The sequence below is a fragment of the Lottia gigantea genome (genome assembly GCF_000327385.1).
Source record: "Lottia gigantea unplaced genomic scaffold LOTGIsca_40, whole genome shotgun sequence".
Lineage (NCBI taxonomy): Eukaryota > Metazoa > Mollusca > Gastropoda > Lottiidae > Lottia > Lottia gigantea.
The window spans coordinates 35,948-48,206 of record NW_008709380.1 but is presented as its reverse complement, the minus strand read 5'-3'; the positions used below and the strand labels follow the sequence as shown (position 1 = coordinate 48,206).

General features: G+C 34.1%; 1 protein-coding gene across 1 annotated transcript; it reads right to left on the bottom strand.

Moving 5' to 3' along the window:
- Positions 1 to 117: 117 nt before the first annotated feature.
- LOTGIDRAFT_163454 (hypothetical protein) lies at positions 118 to 1,167 on the bottom strand (the record flags this gene model as incomplete). Its single annotated transcript, XM_009059971.1, has 1 exon — positions 118 to 1,167. One exon carries the CDS (start codon positions 1,165 to 1,167, stop codon positions 118 to 120), a length of 1,050 nt encoding a protein of 349 aa, XP_009058219.1.
- Positions 1,168 to 12,259: the final 11,092 nt, after the last annotated feature.

Below are 12,259 nucleotides of genomic sequence, written 5' to 3'. Positions count from 1 at the left end.
GCTAAGTGCTGAAAATATCCACGATATGGAGCTTAATATCGATATTTACAACATTAAATTATACAATACATCTGATAAACCTGAAGAAACATTTTTATTTTGAACATGGTCAATCCGTCATGTGGACATTCCCATACTGACCAGCGAATGACCATTACCTTCTGATGACTTCATTGTGATCATGGTGGTTCTACGACCCAGTACCAATTCAAATAAAACCAATCTGAACTTTCTACCCAATAAACAGTAAAATATAAAATTAACTGCTGAATTTAGCATGATGACTAGGATGGTGATATGATGCACGTGAAAACATGCCAAGGTACATCTCGATTTCCATAACGTAGAATGTAAAATATTGTAGGCAAACACAAAACTCTGACAACCAAACAGTATAAACGTTATCGCAAATATTGTTGCTGTAAGTGTGTGTCTGTCTGCTTGGCGAACAGCATTGATTCTTAGTATCGACTTATGCCTGGTTCGTAATAGATGTAAAAGTTGTATATGAAATACAGTAAGTACTATTAGTGGTACGATAATCTCAATCACTAAGCTGATATAGCCCAGATAAATCATTATGTACATCGAATTAGTAGTCAGTGAGGTGGAATGGGAATTTAACCAGGTTCTGTTCCAGGAACCATCATGGTACAGTTGAGGTTTGTATTCGAAAAATCTCGGGGCGTTATATACAAATGCCCAGACTAACACAATAAGGGAAATTTTCCGAGCGCGGTTATACGTCCATTTTGATATGGCATGAAAAGGTTTGGAAACAGCTAAATAACGTTCTAAGGCAAGAACCACAACCATGTATATAGAACCTGTATGAGCGACAGCTGATAATGGATATACCATAAATAAAGCAGCTAATAAGATATGATCCCAAAAACTACACATATCCATAATCCACGGAATGGCATATATAAGCACTTGTAGAAATAACAGAATTGTATCATAAATAGCGAGACATCGTAAGAAGAATGAGGTTGTTGAATTGAGCCTTGCTTGAGATAGCACAACTATGGATATAAAATTTCCCAGTATTCCAAATGAGGCTATGACACATCCGACAATCCCATAATCCGTCTCGAAGTCATAATAGGCACTTAATGTCGGACAATCATATGAGGAATCCTCGTAATCCGATAAATTGTCATCCATTTTCAATCTGTTGTTGTTTATCATCCTATAAACTGTGGAATTAAAAACTGAAACGTTGTTATTAAAAACATGAGGAAGTCTAACCGGAGGTGAACTAGACGAATCAATGATAAAAGTTTATAAACACTCGATTCTGTCAATAAAACTCTCCAACTTTTATACCAAAAATACTCCTAATAATCTTTTTATCTATCACAGACACTCTCTCCAAAAATAACCGTGCACTAATATCCAGCTATTGTTGAAATGTTGTTTTCACTTTGTTAGTTTCAAGGTTGAGATGAAAATGATTATCGGAATAAATCTTCCAATGATATTTTTCTTCACAGATAGTGGAATATTTTGATATTACTTCCTACACAAACAGGTAGAAGAAGGTTCTCCAATAAAAACGTGACGTATGCAGACCATACACTAATATGGAGTCGCCTAGATGTTAACTGATTGTAATAGTGTCTGATCTCTGATTCAGCTTGTAATACTGATATCTGAAAATATAAAAAAGAAAATAAAACTAACAGTATTTCAAACTATATGAACAATGAAATGGGAAATATGACTAAAAACTGAAATAATTTTGTTTGGAGGTCTCTAGTTTCTGTTTCAAACTATCACAGACTACTTAACAGATTGTACAATCCAACAACTACCTAGTTTGCGATATCAGCATCCACTGGAAGCGAACGTTAACTTGCCATCTACCAACCAACCAGATTGTACAATTATTTTATTTTCGACCACTAGTACTGGGTTAAAGAGCATGCCGAGACGGAATCTATAGCCTTCTTGTCTTTACATGTGATTCCATTATCATAAGATATCTCCTGCTTCGATATCTGTCCTTTAGGTTTTTTTTGAAGATCAAAACCCTAAAAAACACAGTTTTCCATATAATTAATTTTGTGGTTAATGCATGTACAATTAAAAGTTTTTCTTTTTGTTTTAGTGAGTGAAAACCGGTCAGAATCTATATGTTGTTTAAGTCAACTTCCATCGACCAATAAAGTTATTTTTGATTTGGTCCTATCCAGAACTAATAAAACGTTCAAAGACAAATAATTTCAATAAAGGTTGAAGAATGAGCTGAAGTATGTGAAGGGCAGTATATAATCTAATAAATAAGCCTTAAATACCCAATAAACGTCACTTTTAAATCATCAAATTAAAGCATTTCTATTTTTAACTTATATCGACATGATCAGATAAAGCCAGACCAAAGAGATGAGAATTATTGCTCATCCATTTCTTAGAAGTTTCATGATTTAATATAAGTTTATATCAATGAAATTATTCACACAAATTTCAATTTAAGATGAAAACCGAAAGACGAGTTTTTTATATTATATTTTAATTTTACTGTGATCTAAACGGTAGCACACTTAAAAAATCTGAAAATCAAACTGATTCTGTACCGAATCAATGATTGATAACCAATTTATAGTTGGTCCTATGTCAAAATGCAAAACGAGTGGTGGAGACAGTCTCCTAGAAGTAGGGGTACAAATTTGACTGACCGAATGAGGGGAACACCTGATGAGACCGTGAAGGATCTCCACAGAATTGGAATTTATCGCCACTGAGCAAAAGATCATAATATAATTATAATAAGATAATAAATTTAAGAAAAAAAAAGACGAAATGTCAGTAGATCATCACCGAAAACTGTTTGGACATTTCCTGCACTTTTATTGCCTTTAAGTATCATCAGAGCATCCAACAAAAACCCGTTAAAACGGAAAAATTCCAAATTGCCTGTTTAATGAAATTACTGCTGTCAGTAAGGCTATCATTTAACAGAATATTTTTAAGCCCCGAAATGGCACATTTTCTACAAACCATTGATCGGAGGCAACACAAATTAGATCTGGAAGTTATGGTGGTAAGCTAATTTCTTGTAAGACTAATTCCCTCCAGGCATTTTGTCGAAATGTCACCATTTTTTATGTAGAACATCGGCATTCAAATCACAAAATCAATTTTGAATCGATAGGTTGGTTTCAACTACCACAGCAACTGCTATCAACTCCCTTAGAACGCTACTTAGATCTCAGATTGCAAACCTTGGTCCGATGCTGTTTTGGAATTTTTGAACCGTTGTTAGTGAGGACCAATGTGCAAGATTACCGAATCATAAAAAAATTGAAGAATGTGGAACAAGTTCAAACACATGGGCCGAGGAAATTATCTCTAGAATTTATAACGTATATAACGATATCCGGATCAGCAGAGTATAATCAAAAGGGGCATGTGAAAAATTTGATCCGGCTTTATTCTGTATAACGTTTATGTATCATATCAATATTGCACAGAAATATCATTCGATGGCAAAGCTTTGATTACATCTATCTGGTTTTTGTTTGTATCTCTCTTAGATTTGCATAATTCAGAAAACCATTTAATTCCGCTAATATGTTTTATTGCAGCTTGTAATGGATTTCGCCAGTTTTTATTCAGGATGATAATTACATTTCATGAATAGTGAAACCACTAGTACAGCTTTGAATTATCCAATTTGATATTTTTTGCATTATTCTAGCAAAAGAGATTAAATTAAAGGCAGCTATCGGATCTTATTACGTTACAGCATGTGATATGCAATTAATATCATGCAAGTTCTTTATTCGTCTTATGATTTGATTTCCACTTGATGCACTTAAAATGAAAATAACCCTGTTAAAGTGCATAAGTACATATAAAAATAATAATAATAAATGTAAGAAAATAAAAGTGTTCTTTCTGGTTTGTACCAAATTCTCTGAAATATGGAACAGAAAAAATGACAATACTTCCATGAACAACACACGTAACTTTGTTTCCTTGGACATTCAATATTAGATAACGACAAACCAGCCTAGTGGTTTATTGAATCACTTTCGATCTTCCTATTTGCTGAAGATGTTGTCAGAGAACTTTCGATTGAGAATATGCTTCTACTCTTGTGTAATAATGAAATTTAGTGAAGTCACTTAAGATGTTCTTAAATTAATTTCCTTCTCATTCAAGTATCAAAATGTGATTATTCTTTAAATTTTCTTTGTCTATTTTTGTGTTTCATGCTCTTTGTTTTATAAAATTAAATAAATTTTGACACAACAGATACCTAAATGTTAAGGAACATTAAACATTCACAGATGTTTGGCACTGTAGATTCAGGTTATTGACACATTCGAACGACAAGACTAGATTTTACCAATGCAACTCACACTCATACAAAATCAGGCTGAAATCTCTTAAGGTAATATTTCAGTCTATGCCGGGATAGAACCAACATATCCTCCGAGGTCCTACTTTCATAATTGCATCTTCACTTACATGTTAAAACCCATAATTTTATTTTCATTGCCTGATGATAATCGCAGAATATTTTGATGTCCAGTGAGATAACTGGTGATCATTAAAATACGAACGTACCGTGTCAGTAGTCCTATCACTACGAGAACTACGTGTAACTAGTCTTATCATTAGGGATTAATAATGAGTTTCTCTCAACAACAAGTAATTAGGATTTTATTACAAACCCATTCCTTAACATTTCTTGTCTGAAATGATTAGTTATGGTGCCGATATACTGAACAGATTGCCGCACTTAAATTTTAACAAGTACCAGATCTGGTACGATCGGTCAAAGTCAGAGGTCTGTCTAACTTCCTAGTTATGACAAGAGTTTAGCTTCCGAGTCTTAGCAAGATCATTATCGTGAATGATGCAAACACATTTACTCTTTGGCTGCTTTGCAAAAAGATCAAACGAGAAAAGTAGATACCAAAGAGAATCCATATTTTACATGGATAACGGATTATATTATGCCTTTTTGCTGGGTCATAGCAACATAATTATGCACTAATTAGAGCTTTTTCATTGCAAAAAGTGCAGGCAGTTAAGGGAAATTAAGTGTCAACAAATGCAAAGTAAAATCCTCAATACCACTTTAATAGTTGACAGAGAGCAGTTTTCGTAAGGGAATCCATTTTAAGAGTGATTCAATGAATGTTGCGTTCTGTACGTGTCTTTCACAACTTTTGTGATACGAGAGATTGGGAAAAACTCCATAAATCCATTACTCCATTCATTTAATTCTAATTGGTTGAAGATAAAACCGTTTCAGCATTTACTTTCCTATCAGGTTCTTCTGATAACACATCGATTAGGCTTCCTTTTGGGCATTACATCTTAAATAATCCCAGAAATTCAATTCCCCATCTGAGATTCCTGGATGGAAAAACATTAGTAAATGTCTTACAGCATGATTAATTATTAAGTTTTGTGTTCGAATCAGACTTGACCTTTTTTTAGAGAGACATTAGATGTTTCCCAGCTGTTTGAATTTGAATTAATTTATTTCAGTGAGAATCCGCATTCAGAATCTTGTCTCTGTTTTGAAAAAAAAAACCGATAACGTTTAGTGTTAGTTTGATTAGTATTTAGATCATTTCAAATAAACTGAAGTAAATATCACTAAATAAGTTTGATTTAGCTTCACCACCTAGATCTAGAAGGCTCTAGCTAGAAAAGAAATGAAATGAATAGAGTTTTACTTCCTACTGTTCTGTTGCTCTAGCTAGACGTGCAACCAACCATAGTAGGAGAAGCTGTATTTATAGTAGAAAAGATGTTCTTTCCTGCTTGAATATTTCAAAACTTAACAAGATTCTTGCCATTGCTCCCTTCATTATCAATTATGTATTATAATTTCACATTTTGTAGTTCCCTGGTGCATTTATCAATCACATTTTATTTTAAATAAGCCATTAAGCGTCGGAGGCAGATAATATAGGCTATACAATTGTAAATTAGATCTGAAATGTTTATTTTAAACATTTTCAACCTTTTATGTGTGCTAATGTGACTGTAAATTCGATTATGGTAATGACGTCTTGTGAAAAAATATCAATAGTTACTGGCTAGGTCTATATAATTTCTTAAGATCATTATTATGTCAAACAAAACGTAAACATCCTGCAGTCATCAGCAATCTAAAAAGGTTATTTTCAGAATTGTTAACAATCTAATTAAATTAATCATTAAATTTAACGTGTTCTTATCATTAAAATTTACGCTGTGTATTTAATTTTTTTTTACGATGTGTATTTTAAGATCCCAATGTTATGCCTGGCTAATGCACATGAAAGGGTTCTGGAAAAAGTTTTTATTTTTTATTCAAAGAACCTCTTTGAGAATTAGCCCAGATTGTGCAGAAAAATAGGACGTTAAACTCTATTTATTGCTGAGAATCAGGAAACTAAATGTAAACAAAATATCATTATTGGGGAAATGAAACAGGAAAAAAAATGACACCATACTCATGTTCATGCCAGTCACTTCGAGATACACATCATCCTGCATGACAGCTCTGATCAAACCGGACACCCGATTCTAGTATCTACCTCACCGAGTCACTGCGGTTTTCGATTGCTGATGATTTGTCAATGAGGAATTTATATGAATACATGCAATAAGTCGATATTTTTGTTTTGTTTCAAGATGATTGATTCAAATACCATGGTTAACAAAAAATAGATTCTATAATAACGAAGACTTTCGCATTCATCTTTCAATAGAGAACACCAAAGGTGACAAAATAGTTATAAGTACACCTACATGAAATTGAAACTGGAATGATATCTGTATATAAAGAGCACATGTTGATCTCGAAAAGAAAGCTAAAATCCCTGAAATTCAATAGAAAATGTTTCGGAAGTACAATAACTTTATATAAAGATCGCAAAAACTTTAACAAAATTTACATGAAGTCGAGAAATAAGCATCACGAATTGTAATCCATCAAGAAATCAAAATTTACACCGATTAATTTAGAACATAAATTTCACATAACTAAAGACTTACCTTAGAAAGGTGCAAGGATAACTTTCCAAACTTTCGCAGTATAAATTAAATATAGGAGGCAAGCTACGATTAAAGTATCCAACTTAATACTGCTATAGAGACTCCTATAGCAATCGCGTATATATACATGTATAAAGTATTGAGCTCAGCCATTCTCGATACAGTTCTATTGATTTTACTGTTCACAAATCAGAGGACTAGAAAATCACAACAGGTATACATTGAAGAGACCAATGAATATATCGTAACTGATTTGGGACAATGATGTAGGAATAACATGTAGGAGTCTTCTCAAACATTCTGTTAAGTCTTGAGTTTCCTGTTGATTTCAAATATGATGTTTTGAAAGATTTTGTCTAATGTTTTGATAAAAAATTAACTCAATTTTCACTACTTTATATTGTATGTGTGAAGGCATTTTATGTTATAAGTCATGGACTCTAACAGATTGACAATGACACATTCATTCAAATTCAAGTATTAGCCATCACTAACCCTGTCGGTCAAAGGGGTAAACCATAACATGATATGAAGAGGCCAGAAACGTTTGTCATTACGTAGCATAATATGCCATGAAACACATTTTATTTTCTAAAATCTGATATTCCACAGCGCCTCATTTGGTTGTGCTAGATATCCCTTGGTACATACAAAATTATATGACTGAATAAATGTCACAGAATTAATATACATGTATTCCTTCATGGTATTATATAAAGATCAAATGCATTTGTTTAACCGCGTGATACATTGTACATTTTATTGTTGCTCATAAGGGAGTAGTTTGGGAACTAAGAAAATGGCTTAACCAAGTCATACATAACCAAGAGTAAATTCTACAAATGTTATAAGAATGAGTATAAAAAAAACTTTGTAGGCTTGCTGTGAGCTTCGTCATGGCCACCCGGTCCTCCAGATTTGACATGACCACCCAGTCCTCAAGGTATGCCATGACCAGAAAGCCACAATCACCAAGCCCTCAAGACTTGTCATGAACACACTAACTTGTCACGACAACCAAGCCCTCAAGACAAGTCATGACAACACTTACTTGTCACGACAACGGGGACCTCAAGACAAGTCATGACCACACTGACTTGTCACGACAACCGAGCCCTCAAGACAAGCCATGACCGCAATGACTTGTTACGACCACCGAGCCCTCAAGACAAGTCATGACCACACTGACTTGTCACGACCACCGAGCCCTCAAGACAAGTCACGACCACCCAGCCCTCAAGACAAGGCACGACCACCCAGTCCCCCGAAACTTGTATACCAGACAGTATGCCATCGTGAAATTGATGAATCAAAACATCAAATTAAATTCTCTGCATAAAAAATATGTCAAGTATATACAAACTTGTCACGACCACCCAGCTCTCAAGACTTTTCATGACCACCCTGACTTGTCACGACCACCCGGCTCTCAAGACTTTTCATGACCACAATGACTTGTCACGACCACCCAGTTCTCAAGTCAAGTCACGACCACACTGACTTGTCACGACCACCCAGCTCTCAAGACTTTTCATGACCACCCTGACTTGTCACGACCACCCAGCTCTCAAGACTTTTCATGACCACCCTGACTTGTCACGACCACCCAGCTCTCAAGACTTTTCATGACCACCCTGACTTGTCACGACCACCCAGCTCTCAAGACTTTTCATGACCACACTGACTTGTCACGACCACCCAGCTCTCAAGACTTTTCATGACCACACTGACTTGTCACGACCACCCAGCTCTCAAGACTTTTCATGACCACACTGACTTGTCACGACCACCCAGCTCTCAAGACTTTTCATGACCACACTGACTTGTCACGACCACCCAGCTCTCAAGACTTTTCATGACCAAACTGACTTGTCACGACCACCCAGCTGTCAAGACTTTTCATGACCAAACTGACTTGTCACGACCACCCAGCTCTCAAGACTTTTCATGACCACACTGACTTGTCACGACCACCCAGCCCTCAAGACAAGTCACGACCACCCAGTCCCCTAGACTTGTATACCAGATAGCATGCCATCGTGAGATTGATGAATCAAAACATCAAATTAAATTCTCTGCATAAAATATATGTCAATGGCATAACGATCTATTTCATAATATAGGCATTCTACAAACTAATTTACATATTTACTGGTATTGATAACGAATAATATACATAAATAATATAGATATAATGCCAGATGACCTTAGTAATTCTGGCTCTAGTCCCATCTATAAACTGTATATAATATGATCAGAGAGAACTATAATCTTTGACATTTAACTGTACATACATTATTCATCTTGTATCTTAGATTACTGTTAAGATATTCCTAGTTATTTGTAAGGTTACAACACCTCATCTGCAGGAGACATAGTAAAACTTGTTACGACTGCTATGAATAATATAGATATATAGGCTATTTTATAGCCAAATGACTGAGAATTGTTATTTACCTACTAAGAAATGAAAAAAAAAATCAAAGCAAATTACTGCCTTGAGAAGCAATATTTTATGTTTCAAGTTTATCTAAATTTGGGTTTTATCCTGTAACAACATGTGCACCGAGCTAATGTTCTGTAGATATCACTCGTGTAGGGTTTAATTCAAAAGAACTTTACTCCAATTCCTTTAACCACACAACATTAAACCTTAGTAGGCAATAGGGTCTACTTAAATTTTCAATTACTAAATTTCTTACAATGATGTGAAGCTACCGAATTTGGAGGATATTCGATGATGTTCCACTTTAGCTCTTACGTGAGTCTGAAATCGGTTGAGCTAACATTGTAGATTGCTTAGCTGACGTGAAGGATCAAAAATAATCGCCATCCTCTGTTTTGGAACTCGATACTTCTGTTCTGTAGAGATATGCTTGTCGCCTTTCATGAGATGGAGCTCGATTCTATCCACATTAAAAACCTGAGAATAGCTTTGTCAGCATGAAATATTCTACATCAATAATAATAGTTAGTACTATTTCTATATCGCTCTACAATTGATGTATTGAGCACTATTTTGACAGTGAAAATATTATTGTAGCTAATAATAGTTATGCTGATATATTGATGTCAACTCCAACGTAAGTACGAGAAAAAGTTGCACTATACTTCCTGTTAGTTTGACCCTGGTAATCTCTCTTGATTGTCTAACAATAGAATAGCAATGAAGGTACATTATTGTAGCTAATTATATCTGTAGAGATTCGCGTTCATCCTTTTGAAATCCTGAAATCCCCAGTCTGATTGTTCTATTTACTACCTCACTTATTGTAATTGTTTAAAATTGAAAATAAATATTTGACCTTTTTCAGCGACGTCAACAGAAGAGCCGACTGTAGGTGGTATTTGTAAAAGGATCGGAATGGATTAGAGCTTCTATTTTCAGAACTTTGATACATACTAATACTTCAAATGGTTATGTGTTATTTTCGTTTTAAAATCAATCCTATTACAAAGTTCCTAACAGATCAAACTTAAATCACTTTTTGTGAAGAGCTGACGGAGCAAGTCAATTCAATAACATCCGAATCTTACGTCAAATACATTTTTAGTAAGAATTTAATTTTTCAATTGCCAGAACTTTTAATATAAATTGTAATTCCCGTTCACAATGCAATATTCAAGCTGCTACATCAGGGATCGTTTCTCAATTAACAAATATAGATCTTCCTTTCCAGATTGAATTTTGTTGCATACTATGACCCATGAAAATGATATCTGTGTTCACAGAACACATAATATACCTCTAATTGACTGGATTTATAAATGAATTCAGTACACTTTGCTAATAATTGTAACTTTTCATTGCAAAATATACTCCACGGGTTTTGGCAACGCTCTAATAGAATCCATAGAGCTAAAACCAATTAAATGTTTTTAAAGATATTTTAAGCCTTAAGTAATCTATGAGCCTGAAGGTTACATCATTAACAATAATTAGTATATTTGGACAGGGAAGAAGTATAATAGCCTCCTTACTGTTTTGACTTCCTTTCTCAGTCTTTAATAATTTTTATTAGGAAGTTGGTTTAATGATGCTTCCGATGTTCATGTGAAATGGAACGTAGCTTCTATTTACACTAGAGACGCAATAACAAATATTGAACTGTTTTATTTAATATAACTGGAAATAAATTTATGGATAATATAGATTGAGATTAAAAAGAAATTAATTTTTTCTTTTTCCGTTTCAAGCTCAGGACAAAGCAATGCAATGAGCAATGGGGGAATTTAGCCTTGACATTGGCATCGACCTACAATTTTTTTTTTACTCCAAATGACGACGGAGCGTGAACAAGAACCTCTTGAAACAAACAAGAGCCTTGGTTTATCATTTCATTCAAACATTTATACATTTACGATATTTTTGCATTATTAAATATTATAAATGCATCAGAAAGTTTTCAGGTATTTTATTCAATATAGGCCTTAAATGAACAGTTTTGGTTGCAGATTACAAAAGGTAATATTAAACTGAGAAAACCACCTGTTTGTTTAAAATTTAGGTTAGTAATTATTTAGATATAACGGTCTATATATTGATTTTATATCCCAATGATAAATGAGTTTCCTTTGACAGCCCAATGACCCTGACAGAATAGTGGTTTATAATCGAAGCAATTTAATCCTCTCCGGAATAATTCTCCTAAATTTTCTTCCGTAATAAGATTGAATATCTCTCAAACTTGTTATTTTGGGGACCAAACTCTGGTGAACAAAATTTGGTTCCCTTCTATCTGACTCAAGGTACATGAGAACCAACATGTTCCCTGAATAAATTCTTTAGACATAGAAATTGGTACTTTTTCAAGTAGAATCACTTGCATCAGAACAGTTATGAAACATTAGCTATTCTGAGATATGGTTGGAAGAAGCCTTTTTCCGAAAATTTTCAAAATGTATATTGGATTGGACATCGTTGTCGGTGTCATGTATATTAAACATATAAACAATATATCTGAAATCTCGGAAAGTAATTGAATTACATAAGCCTCTACAAAATTAGTTATGTACGATGAAATGCAATTTTTCTCACACAAAACATCCGATCACGCCAAACTCATGTCACAAGGAAAGAAAAACCGTCACGTATGATTAGAAGTTTAAAGTGCAATAGATACACATTCATGACATAAGAAAAACATTACTGATAAAAAGCACAACAAAGAGAATGACTGAAAGAGAGTATCACTGGTAAATTGCATGACTCATAAAAAGCATGACGAAGATCATGAGTGATAAAGGA